Source organism: Aptenodytes forsteri, unplaced genomic scaffold, assembly GCF_000699145.1.
Source record: "Aptenodytes forsteri isolate BGI_AS27 unplaced genomic scaffold, ASM69914v1 Scaffold492, whole genome shotgun sequence".
NCBI classification, from domain to species: domain Eukaryota; kingdom Metazoa; phylum Chordata; class Aves; order Sphenisciformes; family Spheniscidae; genus Aptenodytes; species Aptenodytes forsteri.
The window spans coordinates 1,269,355-1,287,017 of NW_008794172.1; the positions used below are offsets into that span (position 1 = coordinate 1,269,355).

At 43.2% G+C, this 17,663-nt stretch overlaps 1 protein-coding gene across 2 annotated transcripts; it reads right to left on the reverse strand.

Moving 5' to 3' along the window:
- Positions 1-949: 949 nt before the first annotated feature.
- ETV4 (ETS variant 4) lies at positions 950-17,419 on the reverse strand. Of its 2 annotated transcripts, XM_019473005.1 has the most exons (10): positions 17,355-17,383; positions 11,862-11,917; positions 8,022-8,148; positions 7,242-7,400; positions 6,599-6,843; positions 3,722-3,796; positions 3,524-3,622; positions 3,000-3,172; positions 1,829-1,930; positions 950-1,171 (listed from the first exon to the last, which is right to left on the reverse strand). In XM_019473005.1, the coding sequence occupies exons 1-10, from the start codon at positions 17,381-17,383 to the stop codon at positions 950-952; spliced, it is 1,287 nt and encodes a 428-aa protein (XP_019328550.1). The 2 variants fall into 2 exon arrangements, with proteins under 2 accessions (XP_019328550.1, XP_019328554.1); XM_019473009.1 differs by lacking the exons at positions 3,722-3,796; positions 17,355-17,383 and adding an exon at positions 17,398-17,419 and having other exon boundaries at positions 3,554-3,622; positions 11,862-11,915.
- Between the last annotated feature and the right edge of the window lie 244 nt (positions 17,420-17,663).

Genomic DNA, 17,663 nt, shown 5'->3' on the forward strand with positions numbered 1-17,663 from the left:
TAGGCACACTCAGGAGCCTGACAGGTCTTCAAAGATCCTGAGGATGTTTGTTGAGGAAGTTGTTCAGTTTGGGAAAGCCACAACACTACAATGAACTGGTGGCTCAGGCCTTGCTGCCTCCTGCAATCCCTCTACCTGAAGGTGATACTGGCTTTGACCTGTGCCCCAGAGCAATGCAGTCAGGCAGCTCTGTAGTTCCCCTAAATTGTATGTAGTGCCACGTACTCCAGGACTGCTCTAATCCTGGCCAGTGCCTCCAGCTACCCTGCTCAGAGTGCCTAAATACCAGATAGCCCTGGCATGAAGTGTTATGAGCAAGGAGGTGATAAGGCACGAGCATGTACGTGCAAGACAACAAGTATTCCCCATTCCCACAAAGCAGTTCACAGGGAAGGCATATGATCTGTGACCACTGTGTCGCAGCCATCCTAGGAAGAAGGCAAGACTGGCCTTGCAGAGGTGAGTCCATGTGGGTCAGAGCTATCCCTTGCTGAGGGCAGGTCATACAGAGGTTCAGTACATGTACTGGAGGAATGGAGTCAGCAGCAGCATTGTAGCATCCTCATATCTGAAAAAAAAGCCCAGTAGGACGGCATCTCCTCCCTCGCCAAAGAGAGGGACTGTGACAAGCTCATTTGTTCTGGCTGGAGGCAGCAATTACCTGATATGCTGCTAAAGCTGCAGCTCCACTGCTGGGAAGATGTATGCATTGCTGAGAATGAGTCCCATCCTGACAAATACGAGGGTCTTATCGCAAGTGTACAAGATCCCTGTCAGTTGTCAGGTGATTATCCATGTGTGTACCTGAACACTTTTCCTGACCAAAGCAGGTATTCATAGTTTAGTGCCGCCCTAGGCTGGCCTGGAAAAATGCTTATACTGATTGAACACTAACCAGACATCTCCTTATATACACAAGCAAGGGTGGCACAGTGTGCTCCCAGCAATGCTAGTATGTGTAGCCTTTGCTGTAAAGCTGTGGAGGGAGGCTCCCAAGGTCCGGCAGATAAGTGGCATTCTCATCCAGGTGAGAAAGAGGTACTGTGTCCTCCTCACTGATCTGCCGGTCAAGCTCTGCCTTCAGTGTTGGCCGCTGGTTATCAGGGAAGGCCAGAGAGAACAAGGCTTCAGGCTCACACACAAACTTGTACACGTAGCGCTCTCCAGCCACCTGCAGGGAAGACATGAGATGAATGCTGCAGGCACACAGGCAGCACTAGGCAATGCTCCTCAGCAGCGGAGAAGGCTTGCAAAAACATCTGGCTGCTCTAGCCCATTGCCCTGAGACATGTCAGAGTTGTAAACTCCTTGTGCTGTCATCCTGCTTCTCTGGTCTCTCCTGGAACAGCTCCTGGGAAATGGGATGCTGCTAGCTGACTCTTTGTCCAGGTAGCAACAGCATCAACAGTCCCTGACCAGTCTGTACTGCGACATAATTACACTCACGGTTATCCTCTCCAGTGCCCTGGATCTGGAAGAGACCGTCCCTACCACATAGGACCAACCCCCAGGCAGCCTTTCTCTCACCAACAGCAGGTCCAGGCTGATTATATGTCCTTGCAGCTGCATAATTGCCAACTCTCCTGACTGCAGACACATACAGAAAAAGAAAGACATCATGATTCCCCTTTGTTTTATTTCCCATATGTTGCCTAGATTCAGCTCCTTTACACATTCCTGATTTAACTGCTACAAAGAGAAGTTATGGGGAAAGAAAGCTCAGGATGCCTAGCTAGCTCAAGTACATTCTGTACCTGTAAGACTTCCTGTCTCTAACAAGAGAAGCATCACTAAAGGCATAAAAACTGCATCTGCTTTGCAAACTGACCTTCTGCATGATGCCTTTCTCATAATAGTAGCGAAGGGATCGGCTCAATTTGTCATAGTTCATGGCTGGACGGTTCTTTTGGATACCCCACAGCCTGGCTACCTGTAGAATAAAGCATCAAAGTGCATGAATGTCTGTGAACCCAGCCCAAGGGCAAAAGGACATTATCCAGCTGATTCTTTTTTGAGGAATGGTGCCACAACACATACAAATATTTACAACATTTAAACAACAGACTCAAACAATAATTATTTAGCAGCTTTTCAACAAGAGGAGTAGAACTTAAACTGAAGTACCCTATATCACAGAGAGGCATTCTCCTTGCCACTACAGAGCTCATTTGCTGTCACCACTTCTCCTCAGTCTCCAGCACTCTGAAAGCTTGAGGATGCTAAAGGACTGCTTCACCCTATGCTACACTTTATCTTCAAGAATCACGTTTACCAGGAGCCCAAGTACGAGGGAACACCTCCAATGGAAGACCCATGTGCCTTTCTTCCTCCTGCTACATGATTTTCAGCTTTGTCCATGAGACTCAGAAATCTGTTATAAGCATATGCCAGCTCACCAAAACAACTCTGGACTGAAAGTGCCCGCAAAGGTTGATATGCAGCAAGAACAGTGCTAAACGCAGCTCTGATTGGAGCAAGATATGAACAGATATTACAGATACATCTCCCAGATATTGTCAGATATCATTGGGGTTTTTGGAACATGCAGCATTAGAAATTATACCTTCGTTAACGTCATTTTGATATAAAAATGTATTTAGACTAGGACATAGTTTCTTCCAGATTTTTATGAAAACTTCTGCAACCAGTAGGGTTCAAAACTCCAAACCTCAATGTCAGCCTCAAGCATGAAGCGTGATAAGACAGCACAAGTTACTGCAAGCTTGAGAGTGAAATGTCTAGGGAAGTGGAGACAGTGGGTAATTTGACTGACTGCATTGCTGAGACTCTAAACTTACAAGTAGCCTTTCTTAAACCTGATATTTGTGTCACCCAAGTGTTTTGACCTCATCTAAAAACCTTGACTTGCTGCAGGGTCTAGTGAGTACCACTGGTAGGCAGAAGCCTTCACAGGGCAGAGGAAAAGCCTCTTGAGAATTTGCAGCCTCAGAAACAGTGGCTGCTCCCCCTGAGCCTGCAGAGAAGCTAAATGGTTTCACCTCTTCTGGCTCAATGAGCTTGAACTCCATCCCTCTACCAGTCCAGGCAATGAAGTGAGAATTGGTTGGATCGTCCAATAAAGCCACAAGAAATTGCCAGAGCTGGAGAGATCCCCGTCTCTGGTATGGAGGTCCTTCCCGGTACCCTCCGGCTTCCTGCTTGATGTCTCCTGCTGAGAAGAACAAACAAGGCGTTTCTAAGGGTAACAATGCAAAAACAGTTGCAAAAAGAAGGGGGGAAAAAAAAAAAAAGGCACATTTCACAAATGTTTACCTGGACTATTTCAGTTCATATAAAACAGAGTGGCCAATTCACCAGCAGCTCTTCCAAGAGGAGCTCTGATGAACCTCACAATTAAGCTACTTATGCTAGAAGGCCTGTTTGCTGCTAAAAAAGCTCAAGAAACAGGATACCAAAAAGCCAGGTATGAACCACAGCTAACACACCTGCAAGAACACAGTGTAACGAACTATGTAGACAGTGGTCAAGTGGCTAGCAAAGATGCTGGATAACCCTATCTTACACCCAAACTGGAAGCCATTCTTTCTCCAACCTTCATATTTTTCTGGAACAACACAGACATCATCAGTAAAGGACCTCATCTGCTTGTCATAGCTGCAGCCTGAAAGAGAAAGCAACATAGGCAGTCATAGACAAAGACAGGGTAGTACTAGAGGGCAATGCAATGCAGGGAAAAGACGACAGTCACTGAGTTTCTTACCTAATGTATCTTCTGTATTTGAATGGCTTGGATAACTCTCAACATTTATGTACATGGAAGGGCAGCCAGGAACATCTACAGAACAATTAACAAGCTCATTTAATTAAAAAGCACAGGAGGCAGAATGATCTTGCTCTCCGGAGGTGGATAGGTAAGTGCAGCTGTCTAACCAATGTCCTCTTAGGGCCTTCTTAAATAAAGGGTTAATGGCAGACTGATAACTTTTTATGTCTCAGCCATCCCACCACAACTTCGTCTTCCTCATGCTTCCAATCATGAATTACACTAGTAAATTTCTGTGGTACTATCACATGACTTCCTTCAGAGTAGCCAGGATAGCCAGTCACCTATGCACCACTCAATACAAAATCTTGGACAATAGGCTAAATTTTTATGACACCTCTCCCTCATCTTAGTTTAAGATAACTATGCACTCTGCTACTGTTTTCAGAGGTGAGAAGGCATTACATTTTTCCAGGGGTACTATGATGATGATAATGGAAAGCGGCAGCATCTGAATGTTTACTACAGACAGTGTCTCACAAATGTCACTTCAGATGTCTTAAGTCTCCTTGGCTTTTTCACATCATGATAGGGCATTCTCACAAACAGTTGAGAAAAGACAAAGGAAAAAATAGCCTGAGTTTGAAAACAAGCAGAAAGTCTTTTCATGATCTCTGTGCAGCATATATTGTTGCCTGGGCACTGCAATTTATATCTTCTGTATCTTGTGTTTTCTGAATCAAACCTATTTGCTGTCCACAGCTGAAATGGAAGCTGTAACTGGGAGCTTTGGAAAGATTTACCTTACGTTTCCCTCATACTCCTGTGTATAGCCGTTGCTTTCAGCAGACATTTTGCTGATGCTAAGGGCAGAAGGGTACTCTGAGGTGACTGACTGTGTATTATTACAATTGTAAACTACTCTTACAAAAAGCATTCTTCTGGGTTTGCACATTTTCTTCCCCTGTCTGGACAGAAGTACCCAGTGAAAGTGTAATATCAGCATAGCCACGGTGGTGGATTCTATACCCTCATAGGAGCATTTTATTTATGTATTTATTTCTGCTAAAGGAAACAACTCAAAATGTCCATTAAAATACCAGGAAACCACATGTAACATTCCCTCTAGAAGAGGGTATTGTGGTGTCAGGGTAGCAAGTCTTTGGACAGGTCTGCTGAAAAAATAAGATTTATCCCTTGTGGAAAAATAAGAGGATTACCTGATTGATCAGGTAATTTTTTGAATTATAAAATTTTTTCTCTTGTGATCCTCTGAAATCTCTGCTATCTGCTCTGTGTGCCCTGTTTCTATGGGAAGTAGCAGGTGAAGGTTGACACTACAAGAGACACAGAGCTGCACGCTTGCACTTAGCTGAGTCAACCCAGATCCCGCTCTGCGCTTATGCCTGTCCTTGGACCAGTTTATTATTAGCCACCCAAGTCTCTTTAGACTGTTTTAGTTTTAGACTTTTAGATCTGTTTGTCAGAACAAAGCTGGTTTATCTTGCATGGTAAGCTCCAAAATGGGGCATCAGCTCTCTCTGTGACCTGCTGCGGCGAGTTTCCAGTGGGTGTCAGCTGCTGGTGAGAGACCGCAGCAGTGAAAGCTGACACTCACCAGCTAGGCTGGGAGAGCTGCATCTTTGCCTCCATTTTGTGAATTAAATTCTTCTGCTGCCAGTCAGGGAAAAGGCACAGGGCCAGACAGTGTCACGAGCTGCAGCTCAGGGTTGTGCAGCGCAATCTCTGCACCCAGAGCAGCTTTCCTCTGCCGCTGCTTGAAGGTCCCCTCCTGCTGCAGGGATCTGAGACAGTTTTTCTGTACGAGCTCCAAGATTTTGATTCCTTCCTTTCTGCTGCCATTTACAGAACGTTTGCAGTATAATTTCTTCAAAGCTGACCTCACTTCTCTCCCTTTCTACTGCCTACCAGCTCACACATCCCTCTGAAGACAAAAACACCCTGTGAAACTGGGAACGCCCTTTTCTCCATTTCTGATGGTGTGAGTGGGCTAATTATGAATTTTGAGAGTCTCCCCAATGGCTACTTATTCCCTTGGAAAAAAAAATGCATGCCTTTAATCTAGTTTGAATGGGTTTAACATCACCTTCTAGCTCCTATATCTTGTTAAAGCTTTCCACTATCTACCAGAAAGTCCTTCTCAGAACACAGTATGGAAAGTGTATGTCCCAGCCTTCTCTTAGATGCAGTAAACAGACAAAACTGTTTCTCCCCAATGCTACTTATTCCCTTGGAAAAAAAAAATGCATGCCTTTAATCTAGTTTGAATGGGTTTAACATCACCTTCTAGCTCCTATATCTTGTTAAAGCTTTCCACTATCTACCAGAAAGTCCTTCTCAGAACACAGTATGGAAAGTGTATGTCCCAGCCTTCTCTTAGATGCAGTAAACAGACAAAACTGTTTGCATTTCCTGCTATGCAGCCAGTTTCCCAGACCACAGACGCTCCTGAAGATGAAGTAGTACTGTTTCAAAGCCCAAAGACCACCAGTGATGGATGTTCACCCACAAGGTTGCTTACCCCCATTGATGCCTGGTTTATGCAGTCAGAACTGTAGAATCATAGAGTAGTTTGGGTTGGAAGGTGACTCTAAAGGTCATCTAGTCCAACCCCCCTGCTGTGGGCAGGGACATCTTCAACTAGATCAGGTTGCTCAGAGCCCTGTCCAACCTGACCTTGAATGTTTCCAGGGATCTGGCACCTCTCTGGGCAACCTGTTCCAGTGTTTCACCACCCTCAGCATAAAAAATTTCTTCCTTATATCTAGTCTAAATCTACCCCCCTTTAGTTTAAAGCCATTCTCCCTTGTCCTGTCACAACAGGCCCTGCTAAAAAGAGCTAGTTCTGCCTACCTGAGTCATACACGTAGTCCACCTGCTCCTGCTTGATCACCACAGCTGCTGGGTACTGACTGCTGCTGCCCGCCTGGCTTGCTTGCTCATACCGCAGGTCATGGTACTCCTGTTTGAAGCCCTGATGAGGGTACTGGAGGCAGGGCTCAGACATCTGGCGCTGGTAGGCAATGGGGTCTTCCTGAGCCATGCCCTGGGAGGAGGGGAAGGAACGGCACATCTCCACAGGTGGCTGGTACGCAGAGCTAGAAGAGGGGAGAGGACATGGGGTGGCTGCTTTCTTGGCCCTCTGATCTCAGCCCTGGTGCAGGGCTGGTTGAGGGACAAAAACTTCCTCGGCCTCAGCCTGTTATTAGGGCTGTAGGAGCTGCATGCATAGCTGGGGCAAGGAAGGGACGCCAGTGAAAGATGTTTCCAAGGGCAGCTACACAGCCCATCATTCACAGAATCTGACGGGCTTAAGGTTATAGACTTCTTCAAACCCTAGGCAGCAGTGGTGGGTCCCAGGTACTTTGGATGGGGGAGATCCTGTGATTGCTGGAAACTGAGCACTTTAATCTGGATGCTGCAGCCCCTCCTCCCTGAATCACCAAGGAGGGCAATCCTTCTTGCCAGGGGCTGCCTCCTCCTGGCAGTAACTCACCTGTTTTCGTTGAGGTATCCACAGCTGGACGTGGGGTGGGGTGGCCCCGCAGGGGTCAGGAAGCTCCTGTCCTGCCTAGGAAACTGTTGGAGCGGTGACTGTATCGGGGTTCCTGGGTTGGGGGACTTGATTCCAACTTGTCTGGGTTGATCATAGGCACTGGGACAGTCAAACAGATATTGGAGCATTACAGTTCTCCGAGAAGGACTTGTGGCAGTACCTGGGGAGAACGTGTCACAGGCAGACACGCTCTCCCTCTGTGCAGCCACCTAGGCCAGAAAACTCCCAGCACAAACTCCTTCCTTTTTGATTATTGGTTGCCCCCATGCACAATAGCAATAACCCTTCAAGCAGAAAACTGGAGAAGGTGTCTGTACCGAAGAAGCCATACTATAACTCAGGCAAATAGCTGGGACTGTGGGCAATGGTGTCAGGGAGCTCCTCGCGGGACAGATTTTGGAAAGCAATGGGGAGAGAGGGGCACATGACAGATGTCAAGACTGCTCTCAGCATCAGAACAGCTGAGGAACAGCACTAGGGAGAAGAAAAGAGGCAAGCCCAGATCTACTCTACACAGGTCTGATCTATCCAGTGCAATAAATGGCAGTCTAAGCAGGCTGCCATGAGCTGACCCACTGGTTAATTTGTATTGCAGCACATGTGCACTGCCCTTACCCAGCAGACAGACCAGACTGTTGTCATAACACCTCATTATTAGATAAGGCAGTAGCACTTGATTTCATAACACCTCCTGTCCCTTCCCTGTGTAAGCTGTGTTACCTGGCATAAAGGCACTGCTCGCCATTGTGGTACTGGAATGGCTGCTTATGGTTACAGGACAGTGTGGGGTCCAAGGAGGGACTCTGCGGCTCCTTTTTAATCTTAGCAGGAGGACTGTGAAAAGCTACTGTGGGAGAGAAATGAAAGGTCAAGTTGACACTTTTCTTGTTTATGGAGAGATATTTTTATCAGCCAGTAAAAAGTCAGTTGAGATGCCACCACCTTGTCCTTGTTCAGCTGGCTCTGAGAGAAACAAAATACCAATATGCACAACTGTTCACTGGACTTTCCTGAGCTCTGCCCTTGGTTTAGTAAGGTTTGTATGATACATCAACCTTAAAAAAGCAAATCTAAGGTAGTGTTAACATGCTCTGTGATAATCCAGAGCACTTTGAAAAGGATTTAGAGTGGATATTTCCTAAGCTGTTGAGGGCTGGGACAGACATTTTCTGTTATTTCATAAATAATGAAATGCATGTACATACTCTATTTTTCAACACATAAAAGCAAAGTTTTGATTTGCATCATGCAAAATGCTCTTTCATTGACATACCTGGTAAGCATGTCTTGTGAGTAGCATTACCATGTAGCACTGCATTATATTATAATGCACTAATATGATGACACATTGTAGATTTCCTGATAGTATTGTAGGACAATAAATGTAAGGTTTTTGTAGACATAGCTACAAAACCTGAAGGTTTTCTGTGGGAAAATACTATTATATGTATTGCATACTATTACAGGCTGTCACCAGGCTAACTCGCTCACAGACAACTTACACAAGTAGTGTTTTCAGAAGCACCTAACCAATTTAGATAGCTAAAATCCTTTTTCCAAAGGAACTGCACCAGTGTTAAAGCACAGTACAAAACAGAAGTCTGACTTCCAAGTCCTTGCTTTCACTATAATATACCTCAAAGTTCAAAGAGCAGCTTGCAGTCCTCTCAGTAGCCTCTCTTTGATGTATCTAATTTCATTAATTGTATCAGGTTTATACTTTAGGGCTCAGGAAAAAGGCCAGGCCTTTCTACATGATACTGCGATTCCTGGGCAGGAGGCTGCCATGCTGGCACTCAGCAGCTACCCATTAATTTCCAAATGCACGTTTCCCTTTGTTGAATCTCTTCTATGCTAACAGTCCAACATATTGGGGGAATCTTATAACCGCTCTGCTCATCCAAAACATCAGTGACAGTCCAGGAAAAAAGTAAAAAGGTTCCTTTTCATTTTCAGTGCACTGGTCTGTGGTCATGGCCTGGTGCAGACGAGGAGGGGTATTTCTGGGCTGGTTAGAGTTTCATGAATAACAAATGTGGGTTGCGGTTTACAGCACCAGGAAGTAGGATGTGGGTATTGTTACTTCTTATGCCTAATTAAATCCAGCAGGGAGCAAAACTTCCTTTGCTAGTTCCTCAGAAAAGCTTATCCTGGCTGAAGGACGTGGTAAGCATCTTCTACCTTTGCCTCTGGGCTCTGCTGCTGCTGTTAGAAGGTCACTGACACTTAGGAAGCAAAGAAAAGTAACCCCAGAAAGGTACATAGATCTAGGCTCATTTTTCAAACAAGGGAAAGATCTGTCCTCCAAATCAAAACTGTAAGCTTTTAATAAGGCTAGCTCCAGTCCTTCACCAGCTTACTCCCACCTCTTCAAGCTGACACGATGTTGCTTACAAAGCCTGGGATGTTCAGAGCTGTGGTTAGTTTTAAGGATGGAAAGTAACATCCTGATGTGTTAATACCTCATATTTTTGCTGAGTTTATTTCAGGACTGACCTGAACTGTATGTGCACCAGCCATCCTCAAGCCAGTTCTCCCTCACATAAAGGATTAATTGTCCCTTCAGAAGTGCTGCAGCAAGCAACTATCAAAAGGGCTGGAGAAAGGGCTGCTGCTGTCTCTCTTAGCACAGGATATTAAGGCCACTTTCTACGGCAAGCATCCCTCCCCAAAATTAATTTTCTCAGCAAGAGGGGAAAAAAAACCAACCCAAACCTGACTCCTTTTGCCTGCCTTTGGTTTCAGCCTACACCAGAAAAGCCCATCTTTACATCATACCAGCACCCAAAAGGATCCAAACAGCTTGGCAGAATCAATATACATAAAGAAATCCATAAGATACCAGAGCCTCATATTGTTTCTGGCTCCTACTCCTTCTCAGGGACAACTGGCTCCCACAGCCAATCCTGGGGCTGCCATCAATCATAGCAGAGGGGCCTGTTCACAAACAGCTCTTGGCACTGTCCAAACTGATGGCAGGTGTGAGTGTGCTGACCCAGCGGGCCTGCCCCACACCCGGGATGCATTCAGTATCCCAAGCATGACACTCCTGCATCTGTGCAAACAGCCCAGGCCCAGGGAAGGGTCAAAAGAGAAAAGGGTCTTTCTATGCCTGGGGCATCCATTTCCCTTCTGTCTGCAGCAGTTCTTTTCAATGTACGGAGTAAACAGATATATAGAACCCATCTAAAAATGCCGACGTGTCGGCTGAGTCTCAGGGGGAAAAAAAAAAACAAATTACTCTTGTCCAGTACACTGAAGTTTCAAGAAGCTAGATGTGCTAGGAGCAGCCAGTTCTTTCCGGCTCCTAATAGCTGGAGCAGGCTATCACATTACAACTGGCTCATTCATTCAGAGTGAAACATGGGACCAGCCCTCTCCTCAGTTCTAGGTCAAAAAGAGGAAGAAACAAGATATATGACTCAGACCAAGCCTGGCTGTGCTGCAAGGCCAAGTCCAGGGGAAGGAGGTAGACAAGAACAACCACTACAAGTGCTTCATTTTAGTTTTCATGGGGAAAACTGTCCTGGGCAGAGAGGGGTATCAGCATAGGAAGGGCACCAAAGTTGACTGCACCAGCTTTAAATGGACATCTCTACTCTCAGTTAGCTGCCAGACATGTATATGCCCAGGGAACAGTGAGGCGTCTTCTTGTAGCCTTGACGTGCCTGTCAAAAGTCAGGCTCCAGGTTCCTGCAGCTGCTCGCAACACAGAGCTATTCAGAAAAGCCTGTATTCACTTCAGGCATGTAGTCTGAGCCCAGCATCAGCTTCCAAATAAAACGGTGGCATGCTCCGAGGACCAGCTGAAACAGGCCCAGTGTGAGAAAAGCAGGAAGAGTTGCATGGCCATTGCATGGAAGGTTCCTATATGTACACTTGTACCTGTGCAACATTCAGCTCCTTTGTATGGTGAAGTGCTTTGACCAGTTCTCAGAGCAAACATTTGTGGTACAGTCTGTACACTCCTGTGCAAACACATGCAATCTGTCCAGTAGATAGTTCCTAAGAACAGAGAGCAAGCAGGCTAGCGAGCACATCTCTTCAGGGATACTGTGCCCTCATGCTGTGGCAGGCAGCAGACAGGACCATCATCTCACAGAGGCCATGCTGGCAGCAGATGCTCAGCCAGAGGCCACACAGGTGAGCAGAACCCAAAAAAAGCACCATGCAGGAGACACAGCACCTGTAATTCCATGTACAGTCCAATTTCTTTTGCTTTGGGAGGAGTGATAGCACAAATTTTACCTTTGATTGTCATAGTAATGCATTTTCTTAGCTGTTCAGGGGTGCCGAATTATTCACAAATACACCAACTAAAATACACATCTGTTGAAACCACTCTGCATAAGGGACTGTGGTAGTTACCACCACCAAATACACTTTTGCATTGTCCAGATGTGGACAGTTAGCCTGTTTTTTTTGTCACCGTCACAACAATGTAGAAATAAAATGAGTACTTTAGCCTCAATGTCTGTGTGTTGCATTTATGTATTTGTTTGGTTTAAGTGTATCCTGCCCTTCTCCCCTGAGATGTGTGATCACCCCCATGCTACTTACAGTTTTCTGAATGGAAGTCAGGCACAAATTGCTCATCACTGTCTGGAACCTGAGCTGCCAGGGGAGGGAGGGAAGGAGGGGAGGAGGCGGGAGAGAGAGAGAGAGAGAAAGAGAATTAGATTTGGCACTTTGTATGGTATAATTTACAGTAAGGCAGAAATAAGTCTATGCAGGAAAGATCTGAGCTTTCTGCTGGGATGAACTTTAGTGACTAAAGATAGTTTCCCTTTGGGATTAAAGAATACAGTTCTTCCGCCTCAGATTCACCTCTTGGAAACTGTCAGGCTGTTTTCTCCCTTACCTTGGAAATAAGGACAACAGCAAGTTTATTAGCTCAGGGTCCACAGTTTTCATTAGAAACGTAACATTCAGGGATTTTTAAGCATTTAGCATAGGGAAAAACAACTACCAACTGATGAATTTGGAAAGGCTATGCCAAAGTGATGAGCAGAACAGGAAACATCTATGCCTTCATACACGATCTTTTCAGTAGCTCCAGAAGCAGTGGATAGCTTGGCACTAGTGGAATAGGCTACAATTTGTAAGTCAGCAGAAGGAGAACATTTCAGAAGAAAAAAATAAAGTTATCCGGTAGCAGGAGAGGGAAATGGTTAATAGTGCCTTGCATGTATGTGTGATTTTGCAAATGGGAAATGTAAGAGGAAGTGCTGGTGTAGTCATTGAGAACCTGACAGCAAACAGCTGCTCTTTCCCCACAAATCAGTGCAGTAAAGCTTACTTCTAGGCATCTGCTCTGTGGACAGCATTGGTAGTACAACTCCAAGAATAACAGCAAGGTCTAAGATATTTGAGTATTTCAAAGATTGTCTAACAAAGATATCTGAAAATCTGCAGAGGCCTCATTTACCTTGGAACAGCCTACCTCACTGGAACAGGATGTTGCTGAATGTGGTAAGCAGTGAAATAGTTAACAACATTAGTATCTCAATGTTAAGAAGCTTCAGGCTTAATGCCTCCTTTAGACAAACTGGTGAGGCTCACATGTGTTTGTCTGTTGACTTGAAAAGTCAGCAGCACACTTTGTAAGTTGATGCCTCTTCATAACTCAGGGGATCATATTTATTCTGATTTACATGAAAGACTAGACTTTGCAAAAGCTGTAAAGCCCACATGGATAGAGTTTCCCACAACATCCAAAATGGAGGCACTAAAAGAGTCTTTCGTTATGTACTTCACAGTATGTTTCATCACTTCCTAGAGTAAATACTGATTTTAAATTAAAACTTAAAATATCAGAATTCTTCTTCCTGTGATGCCTATGAAAGATGTAACAGTGGTTGGAAGCTGGTACCCGGTGAAGACTGGCAGCTGTGCTCACTCTTATGGCATCATTCATGCAAATTCCTCATCTGCCTATACATAGCTGCCTGCCTTTTCTGATCTCCAGCTTAGATCGTTCTGTTCATGGATCACCTACCACAATGTGGCCTTAGCCCATGTCTGAGTTGCATTGAAGCCATTGCAAAATATATACTAAGACAATGAAATGGCACAGTGGAAGAAAAAGGATTTTATTGTCCTTCTTCACCTACAGGTTGACTCAGCAAGGTACAAGATCTGTCCTTGAGAGATCATTCCAACATACAAAATCAAATGTTATAATAGTCCATAGTGCTATTATATAAAATTCCTGTGTTGAAACAGTGTATATGTAATTGGTGGTGTTCTGATTTCACAGTGTATATGTAATAGGTGGTGTTCTGATTTCACAGAGCAATCAACTACACAGTCTCCTCTAGCTCCTGCTTCCCTTATTTCCTGAGAAAAGCCTTAATCAACATTGCCCTCACACATTCACAGAGGGAACAATTCATTCAGATTTTCCAACTGTAAATATAATTGTGCATGCTTGCCCCATTCTACAAGATGGTTTGTGCCTATCTTTCCTTTGCAAGAGCTATATAAGCAAGACAGAACAGTACACTTGGACAGCCTACACACAGTCTAGAACATATGGTTTTGCTGAAGCACATCTCAATCACATCCTTAAGCAATAGGACACCAAAGCAAGTGATCCAATCTGGCTTTCTCCCTGACAGCAGCATCTGTATTTATTTACAAATACCTTTGCATTCTTCCCTACCACAGAAAGAAAAGATGTTAAGGAAGCAAGAGAGGCACACCATCCTGATGTCAGGAATGCATTACTAATCAGAATTTAGCCCGTATTTTAACACACAGCTATTTTTGCCTCTATTACTCAGAGCCTAGCTCAGATATGGCCTCAGTCCACCTCCTGAGCAGTCCTCCATTACCCAGAGTCAGCAACTAATGTGGTAAATTCAGGTCTGAAAAAGAACTAAGCTTTTGGTTGTGCCCTGGGAGAAACTGTGGGGAGAACCCAAACCATAGCACATGTCATGTTCAAATAGTTTATTACTTCTAACAATTAATTTTATGTCCCTTTTACCGCAGGGAAGGGAGAGCTTGCAGCAGATTGTTATTTCACAAAATCCCTCACAAACTATTGCTGAAACAAATGCTGCTGCTAGTACATAACAGACAAACCTAGAGGTTTTGTTAGTGCAGAGTGGACAAAAGATCGCACTCTCTCAGCTCTAAAGCAAAGGTGATGTAGTCAAAGGGACATGAGGAACGGAAGCCCACTAACCTCAGTCACTTGAAGCTAAGCTGGACAAGACATACCAAAAATTAACTTTAGGGAATAACACTACATTAACAACAGGCCACTGCCATTAGAATGGAACTAGCCAAGCTCTTTGCACTGCAATCACTGTTCCTTAAAATAACCTGTATGACAACAAACTGGAAATATAAGCGATAAAAGGTGGGGAACAGAAAAAAACCCTACAAAATTCATTTTATGAATTATCTTTAAAAAGCAATATTGTAATAGAAGATATAACGGGGATCACACTGTATGAGCTGAACTTGGATTTCACAGCCTACTGCCCTGAGGCTACTACTGTCTATCACATTGCTGACAATCTCACTAAGAGAATTACATACTAAAGGCAATAGACCACAGAAAAGATGTGAAATGAAGGGCATGGCTGGAGTGAGCGCATGCAGCCTTACTGCTAGACAGTGATGCTTGCGGACAGCTACAGTCCTGTACTAGAAGGCTAAAGTACCAGTTGCCAGAAAAAAAAAAATAAATTTTTATATTCATTATCTACCTCATATAGTTGCAATACAGATAGACATTTTCTTGTTCTCCCCAAACCAGCATCTATATTTAAAATAAATGGGATACCTAATCAGACATTTAAAGCCCAACCCCGGGCTTATTTTAGTCACTCAGACTGCATGTATCAACATGTGCTTCACCATCTCCCACATCGCTTTCAAGATCTGGAGCACCTTAACTAAAGCTCTCTGGCTAAGGATACACAAAGAAGAAGTGCATCTCTCCTCCTTGCAATCAGCACAGATAATTCCTGTGCAACTTTTCTCCAAGGAAGTTTTTTTGTTTCTCTGAATGCCAAATCACTTTTATAAATTATTTGGCTTGAAATTAGTTCCATACAGTTATCAACTGCCAGCTTCGCATTGTTGCATTCTAACAGATTCTGGTAAAAATGGTGTAGAGGAAAACTTTAGATTTTTAGTAACAAGGCCTAGGATTTTTCAGCATCTGTTTCTTTTAAGAGTCATCTATATGCAGACATTATTCTTTTACCCTGCAAAGGAGAAATCAGGTGTTAATTGACACTATTAAAAATATTCTAAAAAGCTAACAAAGAAATACCCCTATGAATGAAACCACACAAATATATATATATTGACGCATATACATACATATACATCCGCATGTATATGTGGTTTAAATTTGTTAACATTTTTCATATGGCTGATTGCTTGTTGTGAATTTATATTTCCAGTTTGCTTCCTTCCTAGGTTTGTTTCTCTTTTATTTCAAAAGTAACACCAAGAACTGTAAATAAAATAGCTAAATTTCTTAACTAAATGTGGTAGAGGCAGAGAATAAATAACATATTTCATATTTTCACTTTCTTTTCTTTTTCTTCTGCATTGTTTACGAAGGTACTCTTAAGTTTTCAGTTGCCTTCATCTCGTGAACAAATGTTAACATATAGACATGTACAAGACATTAATAAAAAAAAATTGTTTTCCTGAATGGTGAAAATGATTTGACATACTAGTGAATACAGAAAAACAAACGATAGTTTGCTTCGGAGGGCAACTTTGTTTGTTAAAAGTCTGGAAATGGGAGTCACCATGGGAGAAAGTAGTTCCCCATATATGTGGTCTAAAATCATAAGCTAGAATATTAAAACATGAATTGAATTTCCCAAGGATTTCACTTGGACTCTGACTAGATGCTATGAGCTATAAAAAAAAAAAGATATCTTCCTATACTCTAAAAACATGTAATAGAGTTTGCATTATCATTTACTGATCACGTATAATAGCAGATTATCTCTTTCTATACAGTGCTGTGAGACCATGTGTGACCTTCCCTTCACCCCAGGGTACTTATGAATTCATTCTACAAACACTCTGCTGCTGACAAACATATTGTAAGAGCTTATATGCAAATTCTTTAGATTAGTGAGCTAAAAATATTATCAAATATTAGAAAGCCTAAAATTGAAAGTCTACCAGAAATCAATTCTGAGGCAAACTTATCTTATTGGCAGCTCAAGGTTTTTTAAGATTTAAGAGAAACCAGTCTCAAGCATGTGTGCACATTCAGATCTGTTAGATGACCAACAATTAATACCTATTTTTCTGCTCTTATGTAAGTTAGGCGAGTGTTTCAATCCTGGAACAGCCTCCAGGTAATTCCTCTTGCATCCTTACAATCCTCACACTCCTGAATACTGCCTGATCAATGTAATTCCATTTCAGTTTGAAATGAACATAAAACACTTTTTTTTCCCCCCCTTAATAATCTTACTTAGTTGGCAAATACCTTTTTGAGGCTTAAAAAAAAAAAACCAAAAAAACCCTGTTTGACAGCATTGTCCTTCACTTATAGTAAAATTAGGGGAAATAACCCTGCTCAAAATGCCATGCATATTTTTATATTATTATTGTTAAATATTTGTTAAGTACCTATATCACAGTAAGTACTTTTATATTTATCAAGAGTCTGTACTTTAAAATATGTTTTGAATTTTCTAGAAAATGGATCATTTGTAGTACTGGAATTAGAGCAAATTCACCATACTGCTTAAAACTAGTTTCACTTGGAATTAACGGGACTCCCTGGGATTTTAAGTTTTCTTTTCCTTGAAGTCAAAAGGCAAAACAATTTAGACACCAAACTGAACAGTGTGTAAATTCCAGGAAAGTCCCTTCAAATAATTAATCTTAAAGAACAAAAAAAAGGGGGGTTAAGAGAAGCACTTTGTTCCCCAAATTAAAAGAATAGTTTATTGTTTGTTTAAAAAAATATCAGCATTCTGGCAACCAACAAAGATAAGTGACAAATTAGCATAAAATCAAACCAGTTACAAGTAGCCTGAAACGAAAATTGTAAGCAGGAAAGCAGGCCAACTGCCAAGTTCCATTCACAAGTAAATACCCAGCACAATAGCCTGATTCATGCGTCTTCATTTACACAAGCCAGAGGTTGGCAAGTCTGAAGAAAAAAATAACCTTCGGAGCTAGGAAAACCAAGCAAAGGAGCAGTCCAAACATCAAAAGACAAACAACTGAAAGGCGAACAAAACAAAACAGAGCAAGGGGAAGGAGCCTACCTTCTGTCAGCCAAGTCTCCTGGAGCTGGCTCAAGTCCTGGAAGAGGTCTGCATGAAAAGCGAGCGGTTACCTCGGCGGAGCGCTGGGGAG